The sequence below is a fragment of the Carlito syrichta genome, unplaced genomic scaffold, assembly GCF_000164805.1.
Source record: "Carlito syrichta isolate Samal-C Ts95f unplaced genomic scaffold, Tarsius_syrichta-2.0.1 Scaffold314879, whole genome shotgun sequence".
NCBI lineage: Eukaryota > Metazoa > Chordata > Mammalia > Primates > Tarsiidae > Carlito > Carlito syrichta.
Window position 1 is genome coordinate 40,242 of NW_007258975.1, and position 25,344 is coordinate 65,585.

The following is a 25,344-nucleotide window of genomic DNA, read 5'->3' on the forward strand; positions in this document are numbered from 1 at the left end:
AACTAGTGCAACCTCTATGGAAGACAGTTTGGCGATTTCGGAAAGAACTAGAAATTGACCTTCCATGTGACCCAGCAATTCCCCTATTGGGAATATACCTGGAGGAACTCAAATCATTCTACAAAAAAGATACCTGCACACATATGTTTGTTGCAGCTCTATTCACAATAGCAAAAACATGGAACCAACTATGTTACCCATTGAAGCTGGACTGGATAAAAAAAAATGTGGTTCATATACACAATGGAATATTATGCAGCCATAAAGAAGGACAAATGTATGGACTTTGCAGCAACTTGGATGGATTTAGAGTCGATCATACTCAGTGATCTATCACAGAAACAAAGAACAGAGTACTATATGTTCTCACTCATAAGCAGAACTTGAACAATTATAATACTATAAGAAAGCGTCTGGCAGTAATGGGAAACTGTCAGGGGAGGGGGGTGGGAGTGGCAGTTGAGGGAAACTGCTGAGGGGAGGGAGGCGCATACTTCATCAACAAGGGTACCTGCATGATCAATGTTTGTATACCTAACCCTGAATTGTACTCCACATCTTTATAATAAAAAAATAATTTTAAAAAAAGTTATTAGATTTGGTTTTAATCCCTTATCAACATATGAGAATAGAAATAGCTGAGTATGCCACTCAAGTCTTACCTAACCCGTCCAAGTGTGAACCCAGTGTCCCTTCTGCTCCTTCCTCACTTTCTAATTCTCTATGCTGCTTGCCCTGTTTCTATGTGGAACATCACAACAACCCAAACTGTTCCTTCTAGGCATCCCAGATTCACCTGCGACTCCTCCCTTTGCCTCACCACCTATACAAGGTATGTATCCAAACCTTGTCAGTACCTATCTGCCAGGTGTCTCTCACGTGTTCCCTACTTCAGGTCCCATGGCCACCTGTCATGGGTCCCCCTTCCTGCTCACGTGCCTCCAGCATGCCTCCTGACTGGGTCTCCGACTCGAGTGCTCCCTCCTTCATTGTTCACTGGAGAATGACTTCCGAGCAACTCTTCCAAGAGACAGACCTAATCACATCTCTACTCAAAACCAAACCAAACACACACAACAAAATATGTCTTCAGGATTCATACCAGCTCCTCAGCCCCGGCCTGTGTTAATTGAAGACATACTTCCATATGCATCCTTAGACACAGGCACAGTGGACAGACTACCCCAACTCTATCTGCGGGTGCTTCTCTCCCTGCTCCTGTCATCACTCTGCCTGGCATGCCCTTCACCAGACTCCACCAAACTCAGCCAGATAGCACCCTCTCTCTCTCAACTGTCCTGAACTCTACTTGCCCTCCCCTCTACCTAACTGAACAGACTTGCTTTTTCATTCGTATCCTAAGTTTTTTATGCATGTCTCAGAAAGTGCCCACGAGAATTTCAAGTCAATTCTCACCCTTAAAAGACTCTGTTCTCACCCAAGGCTACATATACTCTGTCCAATGCTCCTGGAGCCAGGGAAATTCTTCTTGCCCTTTCTTCTCCTTAGCATCCACCCTGCCCTCTTCTGGCCCTAGCATCTTCATCCATACAGAAGAACTCTTTTCTTGTTCCTTCAACACCATGCTTATACTTCACCCACATGGTTCATCAGCTAGATGCACTGGTCAACATTTTTTTTGATACTTTTCAAATGTTACATCGATATACCACCTCTGAACAAGTCTAGCATCACCTGATGCATATGAACTCTGAGACACCTCACACCAGTTTGGGTTAGAAATCCAAGGTCTCACTACATAGTGTCGTGTCAGGAGAAAGTGCAAAGGGCAGGCACAGGTCTATTAAACTTGGACCTAAAACCAAAGAATCAGGGATAGGAAGATACACACACACACACACACACACACACACACACACACACACACACACACATAAAAAAATAACAAAATATAAAACAACATAATAGACTTGTTACTTGTAACCACTAGTAGTTCCATTTTAATTTTGTAAGAACGAATCTGGCTGTTTCTGTACAAACAAGTCTGGAAAAAGTTGTGATCTTAGAAACCTGAAACTTGTGTAAGCTAATTGGCTTTTTTAAGTGGTGTTCAAAAGACAGAGTTTCTGGAATAACTTTCTAATTGATCCAGTGCCTTCCATGTCAAAATCAGAAGTGATTAAACAAGACATGAAGTTTTCTATGCTAAATGGTTGCAAACAGCAATTTCTTCTGAACCTAATATTTACAAAATGGGTATATATGAGCTTGTGCCCCACCTCAGAGTAACTGTGTCGGCTCAGTATATCCAAGACAATAAAAACATAAGCCTCATAATTTCCAGAGGATCCTCGGTCCCTAATTATTACTAAAGTGAACTTGCACTGCACAGTTAGGCAACAGGCATTTCTCTACTGAAGACCTTTGAGACAAAGACAACAGAGATATGGAGCGAAGGGTCTGACAGCACACCTGGAGCATCCCCAAGGGCAAAAAGGCTTGGAGAACCCTTTTGAGATTGTTTTTAAAGTTTTGGTTTAAGCCACAGTGTGTAAAAGTAAGACAATCTCCCAAGAAAAAGATCTATCTCTTCCAAATAGCTGTCTCCTCCATCACCCAAGCAACGAATAAAGCCCATGAGTGTGATGGAAAGGCAGGTCTAGAGAGAAGTGAGAACTGGCTCCAGCGCCAATGCCTGAGGGGAGCTTGCTGAGCCTTCCCCGAGGCTGGCAGGGTCTGACACATCCTGGGAAACAGAACCCTTTTACCGAAACCACAACAGAATAGCCTAGGTCCACATGGGGCCTCTAACAGGGGTGCTTCCCTGACTGAGTGAAGGAGTTACATGGACATGGGGTATAAGGATTTCTACTTTTATCAGATCCCAGGCAGTAAATTAATCTAAAGCCATTAAGCAGAAAATGTTATCCTAAATAAATCCTAGACAGTTAAGAGTAAATTACTGCTCTTAGGATGTAGAAAGTCACAGAGCACATCATTCCCACCCTACGGTAACAAAAAGCTGCAAAACATAGTCACTTTTTTGAGTCCAAGGTCATGAAACATTTTGTAAGCTAAGGTCACAAGACAATCAGGTGAACTGAATGTCAAAGAAATGGAACATAGAAATGTTCACCTTTGTCAGAGGAAGAGGGAGATGTCATAAAGGTATATAGGAAGATATCAAGTGAAACTTCAAGGAATTCTGAAAGGTCCATTGTGGCCTAGCACTTAGATTAAAATTCTGGCACATGGAAAGTTCACATCCACTAATGACCTCTTTTTCACTGGCTCTGTCAGGTGTTCATAAGAAAGATTAGCAACAGAGCAGGATATCTTAGAGCAGAAGTCCCCAACCCTTGGGCCACAGGATGGTACTGGTCCACGGCTTGTTAGAAATGAGACCACACAGCAAGAGGTGAGCAGCAGGCCAGTGAGTGAAGCTTTATCTGTATTTACAGCTGCTCCCCACTGCTCGCATTATCACTTGAGCTCTGTCTTCTGTCAGATCATCAGAGGCATCGGATCCTCATAGAATCACGTACCCTACTGTGATTTTTGACGTTTCAAACATTAGCAGAGATTTGGAAAAATGCTGAGCCAGAGCCTTCTTTCTCCCAGCTGGTGCATGATGATCTATCTCAGCTTTCAAAAGAGTTTGAGCCTTACTTCCCAACAACAAAAGACCCCTAAACTGGGAAGGAATGGATCTGCAACCCATTTGTGAATAAGCCAGGTGTATCAAATTTGTCTGTGCTAGAAGAGGATCAACTGCTTGAGATCACAAATGATAATGGCCTTAAAAGTATGTTAGAGACAACTTCAAACCTCCTTACTTCTGGATCAAAGTTAAGGCAGAATAGCCTGAGGTTGTCACAAAAGCACTGAAAAGCCTGCTTCCATTTCCAACATACTATCTTTGAGAAGCAGGGTCTTCTGCAGTGATAGCAACCAAAATGAGACTACAGAGTACACTAGACATAAGCAACACACTTTGACTATCACTGTTTCCCATCACCCCCAGATAGGACCATCTAGTTGCAGAAAAACAAATTAAGGGCTCCCATTCTGCATTATGGTGAGTTGTATCATTATTTCATTATTTATTACAATGTAGTAATAATAGAAATGAAGTACACAATAAATGTAATGCAGTTGAATCATCCTGAAACCATCCTCCTTCCCCTGGTCCATGGAAAAATTGTTTTCCACGAAACTAGTTTCTGATGCCAAAAAGGTTGTGGACCACTGCCCTTAGAGAACCCCCTACAACGAACTCAAGTGTGCTGAAAGAAAAAAACAAACAGCCCAATTACAATGTGAACAAAAGATATGAATAGATACTTCTTAAAAGACATATGAGCAGCCAATAGATACGTGAAAAAAATGCCCAGTCTCACTAATCATCAAAGGTATGCAAATCAAAATCACATTGAGATACCACCTAACTTCAGTCAAGATGACAATCATTAATAACTCAAAAAACAACAGATGCTGGAGAGAATGCGGGGGGGGGGGGGGGAAGGGAATACTTCTACACTGTTGGTGGGAGTATAAATTAGTACAACCTCTGTGGAAAACAGTGTGGCGTTTTTCTAAAAGATCTAAAAATCAACCTTCCATACAACTCAGTAATCCCCCTCTTGGGAATATACCCAGAGGAACTCAAATCATCCTATAAAAAAAGTTATCTGTGCATGCATGTTTACTGTAGCACTATTCACAATAGCAAAGACATGGAACCAACCTTGCTGCCCATCAAAAGTGGATTGGATAAAAACAAAAAACAAAAACCTGGCACATATACACAATGGACATTATGCAGCCATGAAGGACAAAATTATGGACTTCACAGCAACTTGGATGGATTTAGAGTCTATTATACTCAATGATCTATCATACAAACAAAGAACTGAGTACCACAAATTCTCATTCATAAGTGGACCCTGAACATTTATCATATAATACTATAAGAAAAGGACTGGCAGTAATAGAACACTCTCAGGGGATGAAGTGGTAGAAGCAGATAACATCAATAAGGGTACCTAATCCCAAACCAGGTGAAGTGAGGGCCAAGGGGGGACCCAAACTTCACCTGTACAATGACCACTCTGTACCTAATCTTGAATTGTACCACACAACTTTGAAAGAAAAAGAAAAAAAAAGCAACTGAAAGAAAGAGAGAACTTCCATAATGGCACAAGCAGGTTTGAGGGTCAAGTAGGAATACCAAAAGGAACCCATTTGCTTTCCGTGCCTGCATGAGTCCAAGGTAATGAACAGCACTGTCAGGAAAGAGCAGAAAACTTCTCAGGCCACAAACTCTTCTTATGCAGGAGACAAAAGGCTTCTGCCTCTGAGTGAGAGGTGAGACACCTGCCACATCCCAGCTCATGTCCTGTTTTGACAGGAGGCAAAACCTACCTGCTGCTGGGGTGGGACAGAAAAGCCTCAGACACTCTAGTCCCAGGCAAAGGTCCTCTGTCTCTGGAGAGTGACAGAACCCTGTCCACATACCCATGCTCTGCACTGACACTGGCAGGGGCAGAAAATTTGCTTTTGCCCACTGACCCCAATGATCCATAGAAAAAAGGTTCACTGCTGTGGGAAGAGGAGCAGGAACCTCACTTATACCCCAAACCCTCCACAGATACAAGGCCAAGCTCACCTGCCACAGTGGACAGGGCCAGGAAGTCCATCTACCCTTAGATCTGTGTAGTCCAGCAGAATGTGTGATGACTGACATGTCCTGCTGTGCTGTCTAATACAGTAGCCACCAGTCACATGTTACTACTGACTACCTGTCATTTTATTTAATTCCGTTTATTAGCTATTATAATATAAATTTGAATAGTCACACGTGGCTAGTGGCTAGGACACTGCAGTTCTGGACCCTGAACAGAGTAGGGGTTGCCCATCACCGGGGTAGGGACAGAAATTCTGAGAAAGCTGCAACCCAAGGCTCAAGTGACAAGTACTTGCCTAACTCTAATACTAGAGCAGGAGCCCCCAAGAAAGTCCTCTGGACCACCTAAGACTGCCAGTGGAGGCACAAAGGCAGAGAGACCTGTCCTGGGGCAAAGGTACACAGGGTCTTCCAGAACCTGATGGTGAGAAAGAATCCCTGGGAAAAACCCTCTGACCCTCCAGCCTCACATAAAGAACAGGGTAACAGCAGCCTACTACTGGAGGAACTTATAGCCTGAGGTAACTACAGCAGCAACAAAACCCTTATCAAGCTCAGACCCTCACTCAAGTTAGTGGTCTGAGAGAAGTGATGTACCTATTTCCAGGCATAAACGGTATTTATTTAGTCTCTATGATTCTTTTACACAGGGTAACAAGCATTCAACCAAAAATTATATGATGCATAAAAATCAAACCCCCAACCCTCTCCATTATCAATAGATAGAATAGTCAATATTCTACAGTATCAGTAATATCCAACAATATTCAACAATATCTACAATATTCAACAATATTTAAAGAAGCCCAGATAGCAGAAATATCAGATAGATAATTTAAAATAATTATAATTAATATGTAAAAGAGGCTAGGCTCAGCCTATAATCCCAACACTTTGGGAGGCCAAGGCGAGTGGATTGCCTGAGGCCGCAGGTTGGAGGCCAGCCTGGACAACTTGGAGAGACCTCGTCTCTACAACAAATAAATAAAAATTAGCTGGACATGGTAGGGCGTGCCTGTAGTTCCAGCTACTTGGAAGGCTGATGAGTAAGGATTGCCTCAGTCCAGGAGGTCGACTCTGGGGTGGCCATGAGTGTGCCACTGCACTCCAGCCTGGGCGACGTAGTAACACTCCAACTCAGAAAAAAAAAAAAAAAAACCATGTCAAAGAATCTGGTGAAAAAGTTGAACCACATGCATGAGCAAGTGGGTAATTTCAACAGAAATATGAAAACTATTTTTAAAAAGTGAATAGAAATGCTACAAATGAAAAACATGATATCAAAGATGAACTTCAATAGGGAGACAGCGTATTATAAGAAAGAACCAGAGAAATTGAAAACTCCTATGTGACTAGAAATTAGAAACTAGACACAAAGAGAAAAACACCAAGATTCAAAACTAAAAAGTAAACAAAACAAAAACAGAACAGTGCACCTAAGAGCTCCGGTACCATATCAAATAATCTAACACATTTAAGCAGTGTCCCATAAGAAGAAGACAGAAAGGACCCAAAGAAATACCTGGAAAAAAAAAATAACCAAGAATTTTCTGAGATTTAAGGTAACAGAGTACAGATCTAAACTGGAAAAATACAAAGAAAAACACATGTAGGCACAACACAACCAACAAGCTAAAACCCCAAAATAAAGAGACTATATTGAATGAAATGGATAAACCACTAGCATTTGCCTCAAGCCCTGAACTATCCATGAAAGGCCAATGACTGGCCTTTTAGCAAAATTTGAATTTTGGAAAAATTATACTCCTCACTTGGGGCTCTTACTATACCATAAGGACAATACCCAGAGAGGCATGGCATGGTGTCTTTTCTCAAAGGTGTTTATGTAGTTTCCACAGAACGTGAATTTGGAGGGGCGCAGGCATGCCCATTTTCTGTAATCTCACCAAAATTTTCTAAATGTGTGACTTAACTGAATTTTACAGTTTTTGTTATTGCTGTTGTTGTTTTGTCCTATTTAAAATCTTTTAAAAATAGGACAAAAAAAATGGCTGGGGATTAGAGCTATCTTAATACTTCATATAATGTGAATATAAAATTGAAAATGAAATGTGTTATGGTTTGAATGTAATGGCATTTTTTTAAATTGAGTCTCACAAAATGTAACTAATACTAGAAAAATATGACTTTGCAGAGGTTGCTCCTCCAGAACACTTAATTTTTTTTTCTTTTGAATTTTGATGATAATCTGGTTGTACTAGTTGATACCCTTAATAGGCTTTTAAAAAGTCAGACTAATATGCAAGGAATATTTGTAATTATTCAATGCTTAGGAAACAGGATTTCAAAACTAAAGCTGTCTGAGTAAAATGTGAGAAAAGCATGAAAAGAGAAAATTTAAAAAGGGTTTGAAGTAAAACCTGAAAGTTCTGTATTTATGAATCCTGTTCCTTTGACAGTGCTCTCTACTAATTGTGTGGGATCCTGCCTAAAACCCTGGGCTTCTATCTGTACACTCTTTGGAGTTCCCTTAGTCAAAGGCTGGAGTAAGTTGTTTTTGTGCAGTTAATGCTAGAAAACTTCTGACAAGGCTCGGTCTACAGCTGAACACGCTGGAGACAGTGTCGAGATCCTTGAGTAAAGGTTCGAAAATTCAAAAGAATACAAAACTTTTAAGTTGGGGGTCATTACTGTAATTTGTTTAGCTTGGAAATATACAATATAAGTATATATGAGTCAGGAATGAGAAAATATTTCATTGGATAAAAGGCAAAAACATGAAGATGGTCTCTGTAGCCAGTCTGCCTAGGTTCAAATTTCAACTCTGTCACTTATTTGCCTGTGCTCCCGTTTCTTATTTTTCAAAAAGACATTATAATAACGGCTACCTCAGAGAGTGGTTGGGAAGCTTAAATGGATTAATAAATGTGAAATGTGAATAATTTATCGTGTAATTAGTGGTCTTTGGGTTCATTTTTATCTTCACTATTTGTATTATTCTCATTAATAACTTTACATTAAAACAAAGTAAAAAATATTAACTGAACTGAAAACATCACACTTTCTTGAGAAACCCAAAAGGTATTTTTTCCTGCAGTGATTTAAAACTCTTCTGTGATATAGTCATGTCTGTCTTTAGCAATTTGATGAAACAATACAATATGTACATGTTAGTTAACATCACTATTTTTTACTAGAAGAAACCAGGCCTCCTTTGCCTGCAGTTTGATTTCTTTTAAATACGTACATTATCAAAACCTTTGTGACTAGTGCTGTCATGTAAAATAACCTCCTAAACTAATCTAAAACTAACGTAAACCTCTTTAATAATACTCCTTGTGAAATAAATATTTTAAATAGTGTACATTTAAGTCATACTAATATAAACAGTAATATTTGTCCAATCTTTGATGGTTTATGACATACTTTTATATTTAGGAAGTCCTCCAATCCCGAGCATTCATATGCATCTGGATATGAATATGATACTATAAACCAGAATAAGAAACCTGCTATGAATTTGCTTTAATGAGTAGAAAAGCTTCCTTTCTTCTCCACATGGACAAGAGTAGAATTTTCTTACCAGGACTTCAGACAGTATCTTTTATGTGCTTCAGAACTTAAGTGGAAGACTGGAATATTATACTGGGAAGAATATTGTTATTATGGGTTTTCTCTAAAGCGTTTATTTTATACCTAAGGTAAAAAGTAAAATCCAGAAGAGGACTAAATTAGAATTGCTCTAACAGGAATTAGGCATGTCTCCAAAAACTGAAAAAATATGTATCATTTATATACAGACTATAAACACTTTTAAAAGATGAATCTGAAAAGGAACTGTGTGAAAGATAATGTAGTGAAAAGATGTATAAAGCAAAATCATGAACAGCTATTTAAAATAATACAATGTTTCTATGTGGGAAGTTCCTGTAAAGTGTCTAATTGTGCCCTAAACTGAATAGTGAGCTAAGAAATGGATCAGGCCAGTGGGTGAGCTGCCAGCATTTGTGAAAGCATGTGAACCAGATGCTTGAGTCCGCAGAGGCCATATATAACAGAATGACAATAGTTCAGTGAGAGGTGTTGACAGCAGAGGGACAAAGGGCACCCTCAGAAAAAGAATGAGACACAGCACCGGGCATGCCCCGTGGAGCACTGAGCTTCACTTCCGTACTTTCCACCTCTCCCATATTTTAAATCATTTGCAACGTCTTTTTTTTTTTTTTGAGTTGGAGTCTCACTCTGACTGGAGTGCAGTGGCCGCTCCCGGCCACTGCAGCCTCGACCCGCTGGGCTCCAGCAATCCTTCCGCCTCAGCCTTCCAAGTAGCCGGAATTACAGGTGCGCGCTACCACACCCGGGTGATTTTTTGATTTATTGTAGAGATGAGGTCTCGCCAAGTTGCCCAGGAGGGTCTCGAACCCACGGGCTCAGGCAATCCACTCACCTCGGCTTCCCAAAACACGGGATTACAGGCTGAGCCACTGAGCCCGGCTATTTGCAATGTCTTTCTTGCAAATATATCTGCTCATAAGTATTACTTATTGACCAATTGCTGACAGACTTGCCTCTATTTAAAAATGTTCCTATCACTGGCAAAGATTCTGCAGGATAAAACCTTTATTTTTGTATTATAGTGGAAGACTGGAATATTTACTGGGAAGGATATTGTTATTATGGGTTTTCTCTAAAGCGTTTATTTTATACCTAAGGTTAAATTAAAATTTATTTATCTGGCAGTTAGTTACTTATAACTCCTGAAAGTTGATTCACAATTCAAAGAAATTTATTTATCCGGCAGTGAGTTACTTATAACTCCTGAAAGTTGATTCACAATTCAAAGAACGAGAACCCTTCTGGGGTTTGGATTTTTGTTTTTCCTTTTTTTGTCACTGTTTTGCCTTTTTAAAAAATTACCCTCAAATGTCCATCATAAATACAAATACATAATTTCAGATGCATCATCTTTATTGTCTCATGTAAAGCTAAATATATTTCTTTTAAAGTCAGTACAAATTTTGTGGTCAGTATCAGCGAGACAATGTAATCTTACCCTGGTATGAGTACGAATGTGCATCTTCAGCCCGTCATTCTTACTGAATCCTTTTCCACAGTAAGGGCATTGGTAGGGACGCTCACCTACAAATAAAGGAAGCCTCTGTGTCAAAAACATGAAAGGAGCTGAGCAAGCCCTGTGCTGTCATCCCTCACTCACGCATGCCCTGCTGCACACACACCACATACCCCATGCTGCTTCAGTGACAGGCTCCAAGAACAGCTGGGGAGACCCAACTACAGACTGTGCAGGACAGAAGTGAACTGTGACATTACCCTCTGTGGAGAGAGCACTGAGCCCAGAACACTTTCACGACTAAAAATTGCCACATATCCCTTTCAATAGTTGAGCCTGCAGTAAATGCAACTGTAAAAATTTGTTTGAAATATTTTATATTAATCAACTTGTTCTGTCACTAGACTACTCATTACAGGGGTCTTTATTTAACGGATCTACTGACACCGTTTTGTTTTGTGTTTCATATAAATGAATCTGTCTCAATTAGGGTTATGAGTTTCAAAAGAATTTTATAAAATCGGTATATGTTAAACAGAATCATTCATAGTTAAAATAAATAATAACAGAAACAAACAGCTGCATTAAACAGTGGGCAAAATACAAGAGACACTTCTCAAAAGAAGACATACAGGCAGCCAACAGACACATGAAAAAGTGCTAAGTCTCACTTATCATCAGAGAAATGCAAATCCAAACCACACTGAGATACCACCTAACCCCAGTAAGAATGGCCATCATTCATAAAACAAACAACAACAGATGCTGGTGAAGATGCGGAGAGAAAGGAACACTTCTACACTACTAGTGGGAGTACAAACTAGTGCGATTTCTGAAAGAACTAGAATTTGACCTTCCATATGACCCAGCAATCTCCGTATTGGGAATGTACCTGGAGAAACTCAAGTCATTCTACCAAAATGATACCTGCACACACGTTTGCTGCAGCTCTATTTACAATAGCAAAAACATGGAACCAACCATGCTGCCCATCAAAGCTAGACTGTATTAAAAAAAATGTGGTACATATACACAATGGATATTATGCAGCCATAAGGAAGGACAAACCTATGGACTTTGCAGCAACTTGAATGGATTTAGAGTCGATCATATTCAGTGATCTATCACAGAAACAAAGAACAGAGTACTATATGCTCTCACTCATAAGTGGACCTTGAACAATTATCATAATACTATAAGAAAGGAATTGGCAGTAGTGGGAAGCTGTCAGGGGAGGCGAGGATGGGATTGGCAGTTGAGGGAAACTGCGGGGGGGGGGGGGAAGTACACCTCATCAACAAGGGTATCTGCATAATGACCATTTGTATACCTAACCCTGAATTGTACCCCACATCTTTAAAATAAAAAATTTAAAAGTTAAATAAATAAATAATTGATCCATACTTTCTGATATAATTCACTACCTCCCACCTAGAGGTTATACTTTAGAAAACAACCAAGTTTGTTTTTTAAAGACAAAGAAGCACACACATACACACCACATAGTGAAATGACAAAAATATGACAAAATTTAATCTCCCAGGGAAATCTGAAAATGCCTTCTTGTCAAAGACAAATTATTTAGGAAGGATAGTAGCTCAAAATCATTAATTAACTTTTTAAAAAAAATTTAACAATGCACTTAGATAGCAGGATGCTAGACCTTGGCTGCATTTAAAAAACAATACAATAACATATTTGCCTTCAGCAAATGTAAAACTTCTGTCTTTTCTTCCATCACAGCCAGGCTTTTTGACTAGTAGTTTGTATGTTCATCCTCTGCTCTCACACTTCATTTGATTCTGACCCTAGCACAATCCAGGATATCATGTGCTTTATCCCAGTGAACTCCCTTTTCGTGTCAACAATGCCCCTTGCTGTTTGATCTAGTGATCACTTTTCATCAAAGCTTCTCCCTGATGCTGATCTATAAAGTAAATAGCCACATTCCTGCATATCAAGGCAGTCTCAGTGGTAGTGGGACCTAGCAGGTTCTCCAGAACTCTGTTTCCAGCAGTAACATCACGTGGAGGCCAAGAGGTGCCCCATTAGAACACCACCTTCCAGCCTCTTCTCAGTGAGAAAAGGCACACAGGACTCTCCCCTTGGGCTGGGCACTGTAGAAGAATGACAATCTCCCCAAAGAGAATGAACTAAAAACAACATGGCAGTACAAACAGGAACAGTCCCTTGAATGGACTATCTAGACTTGCCAACTTCCGTGAGACAAAATCAACCATAGAATGACTGATCTTTTGATAGTCATGACTCTAGAAAGGTATGCCTTTTCCTTGTCAGTAGAACAGAGGTTTAGTAACAGCTAGGAACATATAATCTTGTTTTAACCCAAAATTGATTAAATGTGCTTATCTTAATTTCAGATTTCAGTTGAGCCCAGTCTCCAGGTACCATATGGCCACCAGGTTTCCTCATCTGGATATCTCACAAACAACTCAAACCAAATAAGAAACTTGGTAGCCATCTAAGACACTCCGTTTCAACTCTCTTTTCCCTTCATCCAGTCTCTAAGTCATAATGATTTCATGTCTTTGATATTCCTAGAATTCTTCTCCTTGAGGATGATGACAAAAAAGAATAGTAACAGTAGGTACAGTATCAGCAGTAGCAATAGGAGAACAGCAGTACTAGTAATAATAATAACAGTAGGGACAGTATCAGCAGTAGTAATAGAACAGCCGTACTAGTAATAATAATAACAGTAGGGATGGTATCAGCAGTAGTAATAGGAGAACAGCTGTACTAGCAATAATAGTAACAGTAGGGACAGTATCAGCAGTAGTAATAGGAGAACAGCAGTTAAATAAGTTCCTTAAGCACTTAAACCCTTAACCATGCACTCACATAGAAAAAGGCCTGCAAGAAAACATAGCAAAATGCAATGCTAATGGAGGTAACTATTGCATCACAGAATTCCACTTTTTTTTTTTTTTTTTTTTGAGTTGGAGTCTCACTTTGTCGCTAAGACTGGAGTGCAGTGACCACTCCCAGCCACTGCAGCCTCGACCTGCTGGGTTCCTGTGATCCTTCCACCTCAGCCTTCCAAGTAGCTGGAACTACAGGCGCGTGCTGCCACGCCCAGCTAATTTTTTTGATTTATTGTAGAGATGAGGTCTCGCCAACTTGCCCAGGCGGGTCTTGAACCTGCGGGCTCAGGCAATCCACTCACCTTGGCCTCCCAAAGTGCTGGGATTACAGGCTGTGCCACCGAGCCCAGCCAGAATTCCACTTTTTAATTTCATTCTTTGTAAAATATTACAAAAAAGTTTTTACATTTTCAATGTTTACTTTAGTGACAGCTAAAGTAAAATAGAGTGCTAAAACGTATCCTTCTTTTCTACTGACAAACCAATCAACAAATCAAACACAGATTTTGAATAATTCATGTTAAAAACAGTAAGGTGGTTTATACTTAAAATTATTTCAGGTTTCCTAGTAAGCCTAAGATGATTTAATAAACACAGTTATTCTCTTTGTAGCACATAGCTTAATGTGTTGTTTTACTTTCTAAATACCAATGGAATAGCCAGCAAATAAAAATCAAAGACTTGTAGTCACTAGGCAAACAATCATATGTTAATTAAGCCTACTATAATATACCAAGTTACCATTTTCTTTCATAAGAACCAAAACTGATTAAGTCAGGTAAGAGATATAGTTAAAAATACCAAGAAGTTTTAAAGAAGGGCATATAACAAGTTTATTCTCTATGTTACTTATGTCATAAAATAGAAATTTTGCCTAAAGATAAAAATGAAAAGGCTAACTTCTTTTAAAAGCAGAGTTTGCTCTTCTTTTTTGGAATCTGATTGTTCTAGGTTGGTATACTGCTCATTCTCCTTCTAGTTGTAACTATGGGAAAGTCATTAAACGTCACTGAACCTTTGAGAAGTGTGATAAATTATACCTACTGTATAGGTACGGTGATCATATATCCAGATTTGTTTAAGGTGGTCTCCATTTATGCCTGTTATCCCAGAACAATTATTAATAACTGGTTAATTTTATGTGTCAACTTGACTCAATCAAAGGACACCTGATGGGTGGTGAAATATCATTTTTGGGTCTATGGGGGTGTTTCCAAAAGAGATTAGCATTTGAATCAGTACACTGAGTAAAGAAGATCCTCCCTCATCAGCATAGGTGGGTATCATCCAGTCCATTGAGAGCCCATATAGAACAAAAAGATAGGGGAACAATGAATTTTCTGTTTCTTTCACACTCTCTCTGTAGCCCTCTTTGATCTGAGATGACATTCATCTTCTCCTGCCCTTGGACATGGAAATTCTCTGTGCTCTGGCCTTCAGACTCCAGTACTTAGACCAGTGAACCCCCTTCCCCTCATTCTCAGGCCTTTGGTTTTGGACTAAGAGTTACATCATTTCCTTCCCTGGTAATCAGTACTTCAAACTCTGACTGAATTACACCTCTGGCTTTCCTGGGTCTCTTGCAGAGAGCATATTGTAGCACTTCTCAGCTTCCGTAGTTGTGTGAGCCAATTCTTATAATAAACCTCCTAAAATATACTTACATACAAAGGGGGGCCCCCAAAAAACTGGAATTATACTTTGGAGGGCAGGCCTCTTGTAGCATAGGCTTCCACCATGAGGTAAGTACTCTAGGATCCCACTGGCATCAGTGTATCAGCTGGCATCACTGTGAGGCTGGGTTCAGTTTTCAGTGATTTTGGGGGGAGGGGGTTCATTCAACACTTTGGCTCATTTCATGATGGGTGATTTACAGGAACAACCTGCCCACATCATGCTGCACGTTCAGCAGTTTTTGACCTAAAATGAGATGACCCCCATACCCCACCCTCCTTATTCGCCCGATCTCACCTCGAGTGACTTTTTTTGTTTCCCCAGATGAAAAAAGTCCTCAAAGGAAAATGTTTTGCTGATGTGGAAGAGATGAAACAAAAAATGGCAGAAGCACTAAAAGGCATCAAAATTGACAAGTTAAAAAGTTGTTTTGAGCAGTGGAAAAAGAATCTTGGTAGGTGTATTGCATCAAAAGGAGAGTACTTTGACGGCAACTGAAATTTAAACATGTAAGAATAAGTACATAATTTTTTATAAATAAATTCCGGGTTTTTTAGGGTTCCCCCTCATATATTTACATCCTATCGGTTCTGTTTCTCTGGAGAACTCTGACTAGTACAATATTACTTTCTTTCACTTTCACAGTTGTCTCCATTAGGACAATAAAAACATACGGTCATCTGTTAGGAACTGAACTATGCTCTCCCCTCAAAAATGCATATGATCAAGTCCTTACCCCCAGTACCTTAAATGTTGCCTATTTGGAAACTGAATCATTACAAATGTCATTGGAGTAGTACAGGCCTCTAATAAAATATGACTCGTTTCCTTAAAGAAAGATGGCCTTGTGAACACAGACACAGAGGGAAAATGCTGTGTGAAGACTAGAGTTATGCTGCCACAAGCCATGGAACAACAAGAAGCCAGAAGAGAGGCCTGGAACAGAGACTTCCCTAGGAAAACCAGAAGGAGCATGGTCCTGCTGAAACTTTGATTTCAGGCTTCTAGCAATCAGAATTGTGAAACAACAAATTTTTATTGTTTAAGCCACTCAGTTTGTGGTCTCTTGTTACAAAAGCCCTAAAACACTAACACAGTAGCTCTGTTCATAATGGTGGCAATTATTATCACTGTCTGTCTATCTCCTGCCCACGGGGCCTAATACAAACTGGTACCTCTAGATGATTGGTAATTTCACCCACCCCACTCCAACCCAACTCCAAATGCAGTAGACACTGAGTTGACACATTTGGGAAATTTGGGTAAGTTCAACTCCACTAAATCATTCTCCTATCCCAGAATATAACTCCAGTTTTAAAGTGCATCACCATGTGAATGGCTTGGATAAACAATTTATTTGAAAACAAGAGTGTGTAGCTTGTAAATCAGCCTAGACTCTACATTATAAACTGCTACCCTCTTGGTTGGAGCATGTTTAGGGCAATCCTGCTTCTATTGGACTTCAAAGACAGAGCTATCTCCTGTCCCACACAATCTGCAACTGAAGGTTACTTGCATAGTCAACATGTTAGCAACTATCAAAGTCACTTTCCTAATTTCTATATTAAAGATAAGATATTATTTTAAGTTTTCTTTACATTATGCGTATAATACATTCCTTCACTATTTCAAATTACGTTGAGAAGTGTTTCTAGGAAGTGTTTCTACACATAAAATTATCCTGCTGAGAACAGAAAACTACCTTCACTTTGAGTCAACTCTAAAAATACAGCTCTTTCTTTCCTACTTGAACAGTTAGTATACAGTCTCTGATGTACAATATGATCCAAGTCCAAATAACTACTATTTTTAATACCTCTGGTAGATTTAGATATTATCTTTATTTTACTTAGGTTAATCACAATATTCAAATTCTGACTAACATGTAAATCAGTTAATCTGAAAATTAGCAAAAAATTGTAGCATGTAAATGGAATAGCAGCTGAAACATATAGAGTCTACTATTAGGCTCTGCTCTACAGTTCAGAATGCTTAACACATATTAGCAATCTAAAAAAAAAATTATTTTAAAGATGCAGGGTACAATTCAGGGTTAGGTATACAATTGGTCATTATACAGGTGAAGTTTGGGCCTTACTTTGGTCCTCACTTCACCTGGCTTGAGATCAGGTACCCTTATAGATGTGCTTGCCCCCCTCCCCTGGCAGTGTCCCACTACAGCCAATCCCTATCTTATAGTGTCAAGATAATTGTTCAAGGTCCACTTATGAGTGAGAACATGTGACACTCAGTCCTTTGTTTTTGTGATAGATCACTGAATATTATAGACTCTAAGTCCATCCAAGTTGCTACAAGTTCATAATTTTGCCCTTCTTTGTGGCTGTATAATATTCCATCATGTATATGAACCACAATTTTTTATCCAGTCATATTAGCAATTTTAATTCTTGCAACAATACAATAATCTAAATATTCATATCTCTATTTTACAAATGAGAAAAGTAAGACACAGAAAGGATAGATAATTTGCTTGATCCCACAGCTATTATACAGTGGAATCAGAATCTGAACCCACTCTTGACCCTATGCTACCATATAAATTAATAATATAGCTACTATTTTGTGTAAGTTGAGTTTGACTTTCTAAAATTAATGACAAAAACTCTGCCAGTCACAATACCCATAACATTAACCAGATCTTTCTGGCTGGTAGGTTCAGGCATTTTTTTAGTTATCAGTGCTCCTCAGGAAAAAGTAGGCAGCAGGTTAGAAATGTGTGTTATGTCTTAAAGCAGTTCCCAAGTAATGCAAACACTGATATAATATTAAGCTGTGCCTTGAGAACTATGTATAAGTAATAACTTTCAGCATTTAGAAGGAAAATACAATACTGGCAAATATGACATACTACACTGTAAGATTAGTGAATGTTATGGCTACCAATAGTCAAATTGAATGAGCAAACAGCATATTAATAATACTGAAGTACACATAACAGCAAAATATTTTTCATTTAACTAAAAGAAAATAGACAAATTAGGTTCTGATGCTGAGTAACATTAAAATTCACTGTTTTCTGCGAACACATCAAGGAATAAACAGAAATATGACGGCAACTACATTACTGATTTTATTTTTAAAAGGCAGTCCAAAGTGGATACTCCACGAAGCTAATTTATTTGTTTAATAGATAGAATTTGTTTGAGCACATACCATCTTCTAGTTACTGTCCTGGGCTTTGGGGATGCAGTTACAAATAGTTTCACAAAAATCACTGTCCTAGCCGGGCTTGGTGGCTCAGCCTGTAATCCTGCGCCTTTAGGAGGCTGAGGTGAGTGGATTGCCTGAGCCCGCGGGATCGAGACCCACCTGGGCAGTGAGACCTCATCTCTACAATAAATAAAAAAAAATAGCCGGGCGTGGTAGCGCGTGCCTGTAATTCCGGCTACTTGGAAGGCTGAGGCGGAAGGATCGCCGGAGCCCAGCAGGTCGAGGCTGCGGTGGCCGGGAGCGGCCGCTGCACTCCAGTCTGGGCAACAGAGTGAGACTCCAACTCAAAAAAAAAAAAAAAAAAAAAAAATCACTGTCCTTTTGATTGTACTAGTGTAATGAGAAAGATAAGAAAAAATTAAAGAAAGCACATAAACTAATTTCAGATACTGATAAATTATACGAAACATGGAAATAGGTTTAAGAAAGACATCCAGGCAGCGGAAGTGGGCAGGTGAAGGTGAGGAAGTGGGAAGGTGAGTAACTAACTTAAAGTCATTTGGAAAGCCAAAATAATTGAATGAATGCAGTTCCTTGAGGCCAACTTAATGTTATTCAAGCATGCTGATTGTAGTTCCTCATTTTAAATTGGAAGTATTTTAGTTTACTAGACTTCTCACTGTTGGCACACCTGAGATGTAAGTCACTTAAAAGTATATGAAATGTGTATGTGGAATATTCAGAAAACAGTTCCAGAAAACTGGATATAGCTTTCCAAAGGCAGCTAGTGGTAAGAAAAAGAAACATCTGGATGCCACATGGAGCATTTTAACCGAGTCCAGCTTGGCCCCCAAAAGCTACCTTGAGTCTTCGACAAAGAAAATGCATTATGACGACAACCACCCACTGCCAGTATGTCTAAAAACAATAGAAAACAATCAGATGCTAGTTCAATGTATGCCTTTAGAATTCAAATTTATCGAAGTTAGCATTGTTTTATGCAATATAACTTTAATTAAAGACATCAGAAGAAGTCTAGTCCTCACCAAAGAACACATTAATATTAAAAGAGTATCTTTAGAAAATTTGTGAAGGGCGTTTAGGTGACCATGAGTCTTAATGATAAAAGGATCCTAAAGCTGATAAATCATTGAATATCAACTATTGGACGTAATCACCTCAATATCAAACATCTTGGCACAAATCCTTTTTCAAAAAAACTGTATTTACATAACACGAAATTAATAAAGAAAAACCTTGTAAGTCACTTTAATCTTGACATTCTTAAATAAGACCCTGGATTTAAGATGTGAGCTTGATCACTCCAGCAAAAGGCTCACAAATTTTTGTTCATGTTACGAAACACATTGAATTAATAGACCTAGTAACAACGACCATGACCAACTTTGAAGATTAAAAAGTGCACAAAATGGTTCAGATAATAAACTGCATTATGTATATTTTACCACAATTTTTTAAAAAATGAGTAGTCAATATGCCCTATAAAAAAGATTTTATTAAGAAGGAGCAAAGCTTAATATATAATGTGTATGTATAAGTATTAAGAGATTTTGATTACTGTAAAAATAGACAAGTTTCAAAAAGCATTTTAGTAATTCCAACTTGTCATTCAGTATATTTCAAAAAAAAATGTAGATTTCGGGGAACTCTCATAATTCTTTGAAAATATACATACACAGACAAATTGTAATTTAAAAAGGAAGTCAAACATCTACTTTCAATGAATCCAATTAAATACTGTTTAAATAATAAATAAAATAATGTCTAAAGATTTTGGAACCATAGTTTTACTTTTTACTTTGAGTTTTCTAACAAAAATCAGTTTTGGAGATGGCAACACTTTCAAATGAAAAAGCAAACCTCCAAAGTGTACGTTTCATGCAAAATACTCTGAGATGGTTCCACATGATTGAACTTTAAAACATATGTATTATATGGGAATTCTTTAGAAGAACTTTACATTTGTTTTCCACAAATATCAGGGGACTGACTTATTTTGCTTTTGTAGACTAAGAAAATTGTTACAAAACAGCAAACCGCATCATTTAAGATGAAAATCAAACCAAAAAAATATAATTGTGAAACCACCACCCAATCACTTTTCCAATTCCACCATTCCAAACCCTTCCATTTATGGAGTTTCTAATAAATTAGAAGTATACCACAGAGAGAAGTGAAATGCTAGACTGACAAATAGGAGTAGCTCAAGTTCATTTTTGGCACCTTTCTGAGAATTGAAATACTTTTCTTTCCTGCAGCAAAAAGAGCCATGAAATCCCACCGACCTCACTGAACCCCACCTTGTTACTCTTGGAATGCTCTCATTAATCAAATCCTGAGAAATCTTACTTGACCTAAAGAAGTTAAACACAGGGACACCATCTTTGAAAGAAAGACAACTAAAAACCTGAACTTGACATTTATTCCTTGAATGTTTACAGAAATATTCTACTTTTAAAAGCTTAAAGAGTTTATAATTCTAAGAAAGTAGGCAATAAAGTGTAAAAATCAAGTAAGAGGACCTTTATTTCCAAAAATACTTTTCCTACCTGACTCGAAACAAATGGAGTCTTTTTAAAAAAAGCATCCTTTAAGTATCTTAAAGTTACTGAATCTCTCCCTCATTTCTAAAAGAAATGCAAAATCAAAGCAAGCGGGGTTCACTGAGAAGAAGGAAAAAAAAATAATAATAAGCAACTTTTTTCTCAAGAACTGGAAATCTCAACAAGTTTCCAGATTGTTAGATGACAAAACAAAAACCAAATTTTACTGATGCGAGAAAAAAAATAGAATATGAGATGCAGAACAAAAGAAGACAAGAGTTAATACATAATTTAAAGTCACAATTAGCTAGGAAGAGAAAGTAGAAGATTCCCTTCCCAGGATGCTCTGGCTTCAGCTAACCAGGTATATAAATGGCCCCCACTGTATGTGATATGTTTGAAGGGAGCAAGATGCCTTTCTGATGTGGCAGAAGCAAAGGGACGTTCTACAATGAGCAGAAAGATCTTAACAATCCAGACACTGGCAAAGTTTTCAAAGTCATGACCAAGAAACAAAAACTCTTCTGTGAGTGTTCCATACTGCTATAAGAAACAATTTATGATATGGGAGGAGTGGTTTTGATTTGGGTTTTGTTGCTAGGTAGTCAGCTTTTGGAGAGAAAATCATTAATTCTCTCACCCAGGATTTTTCCCTTTTTAGAAATTTCTACCCATGTTTTATTTAACTCAGTATTTATGAGCATGGTTGGTGGACAGTGGTCATGGAGTGATGAGGCAGTTAAACCTCAGGTGCCTGTGCACACAGGAGTTTCCTGTAAATAGTGCCAGCAAGGAAGAATCAAGAGCATGTAACTTTGAGTTGCAAGAAACCCATAAAATTATTCTCTTTCCCATAAAACTAGAGAAGATATAAAACCTTCCCAGCCTGGAAACACAGTAGTTACAGAAAAACAACAGAAAAAGTTGTTATTGAGGTTGGGGGTTGGTAGCCATGGTAGGAGAAAGCACAAATCAGAGGAAATTAAATCTCCTTTAAGTTTTTCTAAACCAAAAGAAAGAGTTATCTATGAATGTTATTTAGTAATTTACCAAAAGATGAAGTTGTTGAAATACAGTTGATGAAAACTGTTGCTAGGCTACTTCCATTGTTGAGGACTCTAGTATAGCAAACAACAAAAAAAAGAAGAAATAATAATTAAAAAAACCAGTTATACGAACAATGGCATATTTTCAAACATTCATCTTATTAGAGTCTCTGTCATTATATTATTAATTCATTTGACAATTGTTAATAGCACTATAATCTACTACAAATGTCACTCCTTAACTCTCTACTCTGTGCCCCTTATTCCAACCTAAAAAAAAACTTGACATAAGCACTATCACTTTTACGTAAAAAGAAATTAGGGCTATTGATATTTTTGAAAAAGAAAGAAAAAATAATGAACTATTGAAAGCCAAAATGAATGTCTCTCTCTTAAGTTGTTATATATGCTTGTCAATAACCCAAAATCAACTGTTTAGGAGCTACATACAGAAAAAATTAAAAAAAAAAAAAATGAGTGTAAGAAACCATTGATGCGGTTGGCAATCAGAAATTATTTGAAGTGTCAAAATAACACTGAGAAATTTAAATCCATGCAGTTCAAGACTTTGCTTATGAATAAGAAAACTCTAAGCAAACACTTATTGGGGAAAACCTAATGTTTCTGGCATGTGATGCTTAGGAAATCATTTATTTCTACGCCAATTCTACATGCAATATTTCTCTTGACTCCTGGATTATCTGTAGGAAAGGGAACATTTGATTTGGCCTGTTAGTAATGAACCACTCAGAAAATAAGTACAACAAAATAAATTCCTTCTCAACATATGGAGGTCATCAAATTCCCATAAAAAATGAAATACATGTTTAAATTTTCATTTGTGCTTATCATTTGTTAATCACCATTTTTATTAATAATTTTCTTTTGCTCTATAATTACAATCATTTATAGCTATTGTTCTTATAATGTTGAACAAGTATTCTAAAAAGAATGAATTGATTCCTTTAGAAAAAGTATTCAAGAAGAAAGAAACAGTGGCTAAAATCCAGGTATAAGCAAATTATAATATACTGATTCTTTATTTCTAAGTTAATCACAGGTATTTATCCAAGAAATTAAATATTTCCTAAGACAGTGATTTATTACTACATTCAAATAACAATGTGCAAGCAAGCCTAGAACAGAAGGGCCAACACAGCCGGTATCTATTAACACGGCAAGTTGGTTGGAACTGTAGGCAAGTAATTAACCTTCTGGCCCAGAGCTTTAAAAACCCAAAAGCAGTTCCTTGAATTTCTCTCATAATTTATGAACAACTGATGGAATTCATGTCACAGTCCGTGGGCTCCCTTGCTGAATTAACCTCAGCTCTCACTGACCCTGAGAAGCTATAAACCAACAGGAGAATGTGCTCTACTATTTCAGCTGCCCACCGAGTGCCATCTCTGTCGTTCCAGCATAGGAACCAGATGATAAATGACAGAACCGCCCGCCAGCCACGGCACTACACATTCCTCTTCAATGACGATGACAGCAGCACACTGCACACACACTTTCACTCACTCAAACCAGTCCCGCTCGACAGCAGCCCCTCACCCAAGTCCTACTGATGATCTATATTCTCTTGCTAACGTTTAAGAAAAGATAAGCATAAGGACACTGGGAACAGAGGGTCAAACAGTATGTTAAGGGAGTATGAATACCTGGGATTAAATACAGGCAGAAATACAAAACAAAACACACCAAGGGCAGCAACAGCCACATTATCACATGTTCACATTGTGCTGGGCACCACACAAAGTTCTAAAAATATATCTTCATTTGTTCTGCAAAACACCCCTGTGCAATTGGGACTATTTTTATCCCTGTTTGTCAGATGAGGAAACTAAGTTTTGAAGACACTAAGCAACTCATTGAAGTTCACACAGGAAGGAAATAAATAAAATAAGTTTGTTTTTAATTATAGAGATGAGGAGTACACATCCGTATTAGCTACAGAAGTGGGTTGCAAATAGGTGAAGCTTGTGCTTCCACCCGGTCCTCATTTCCCCTAGTTTAGGACCAGGTACTCTTTGTGTTGTTATACACCTCCTGGCAGTGTCCAGCCACTGGTGATCGCTCCTTTGTGCTACTGTGATTAATGTTCAAGTCTTAATTATGCATGAGAACATGCAGTATTCAGTTCCTTGTTTCTGTGATAGTTCACTTAGTATTATAGTTTCCGACTCCATCCAATTTGTTGCAAAGTCCATGACTTTGTCCTTCTTTATGGCTACATAATACTCCATCGTGTACATGTACCATATTTTCTTTATCCAGGCTCCTTTCAACGGGTAGTAGGGTCAGTTCCATGTTTTTGCTATTGTGAATACAACAGTTATAAATATGCATGTGCAGGTGTATTTTTTGTAGAATGATTTATGTTCCTCTGGGTTTATTCCCTGGAGAGAGATTGCTGCATTGTATGGAAGATCAATTTTTCATTCTTTTAGTAATTGTCACACTGTTTTCCATATAGGTTGAACTAGCTTGCATTCCCACCAACCATGTAGAAGCACTCCTTTTTCTCCACCCCTGCACCATCATCTGTTGTTTGTTGATTTATTAATGATGGCCATCTTACTAGAGTTAGGTGGTATATGTTATTGTAGTTTTGATTTGCATCTCTCTGAGGATTAGTGAGGCTGAACATTTTTCAAGTATCTTTTGGTTGCTTCTATATCTTCTTTTGAATAGTGTCTGTTCATGTCCTTTGCCTACATTCTAACAGGGTTATTTAGTTTCTTCTTTTTCTGCTTTTCAGCTTGTTTGACTTACTTGTAGAAACTGGATGTTATGCCTTTGTCGGATACAAAATTAGCAAATTTTTTTCCCTACTCTGTGGGTTTCCTCCCCAATCTCTTGATGGTTTCTTTTGCTGTACAAAAGCTTCTCTGTTTTGTTGCAGCTCTATTCACAATAGCAAAACATGGAACCAACCATGCTGCCCATCAAAACTGGACTGGAAAAAAAATGTGGTACATATACACAATGGAGTATTATGCAGCCATAGAGAAGGACAAACATATGGACTTCGCAGCAACTTTGAAAGATTTATAGTCTATCATACTCAGTGATCTATCACTGAAACAAAGAACAGAGTACCATATGTTCTCACTCATAAGCGGACCTTGAACATTTATCATAATAATATAAAAAAAGGGATTAGCAGTAGTAGGAAGCTGCCAGGGGAGGGGGGTGGAATTGACAGTCGAGGGAAACTGCCAGGGGAGGGAGGGGCACACCTCATCAACAAGGGTATCTGCATAATGAACATTTGTATACCTAACCTTGAATTGTACCCCACATCTTTAAAATTAAAAAA

General features: G+C 38.2%; 1 protein-coding gene across 1 annotated transcript in view; it reads right to left on the reverse strand.

Moving 5' to 3' along the window:
- The window catches only part of PRDM5 (PR/SET domain 5), a gene marked incomplete at its 3' end in the record, with an annotated part of 194,276 nt that overhangs the window by 28,506 nt on the left and 140,426 nt on the right, over positions 1–25,344 (reverse strand). The window contains exon 14 of the mRNA XM_021706015.1: positions 10,662–10,747. Coding sequence (XP_021561690.1) covers positions 10,662–10,747 — 86 coding nt within the window. The remainder of the gene's footprint in view (positions 1–10,661; positions 10,748–25,344) is intronic.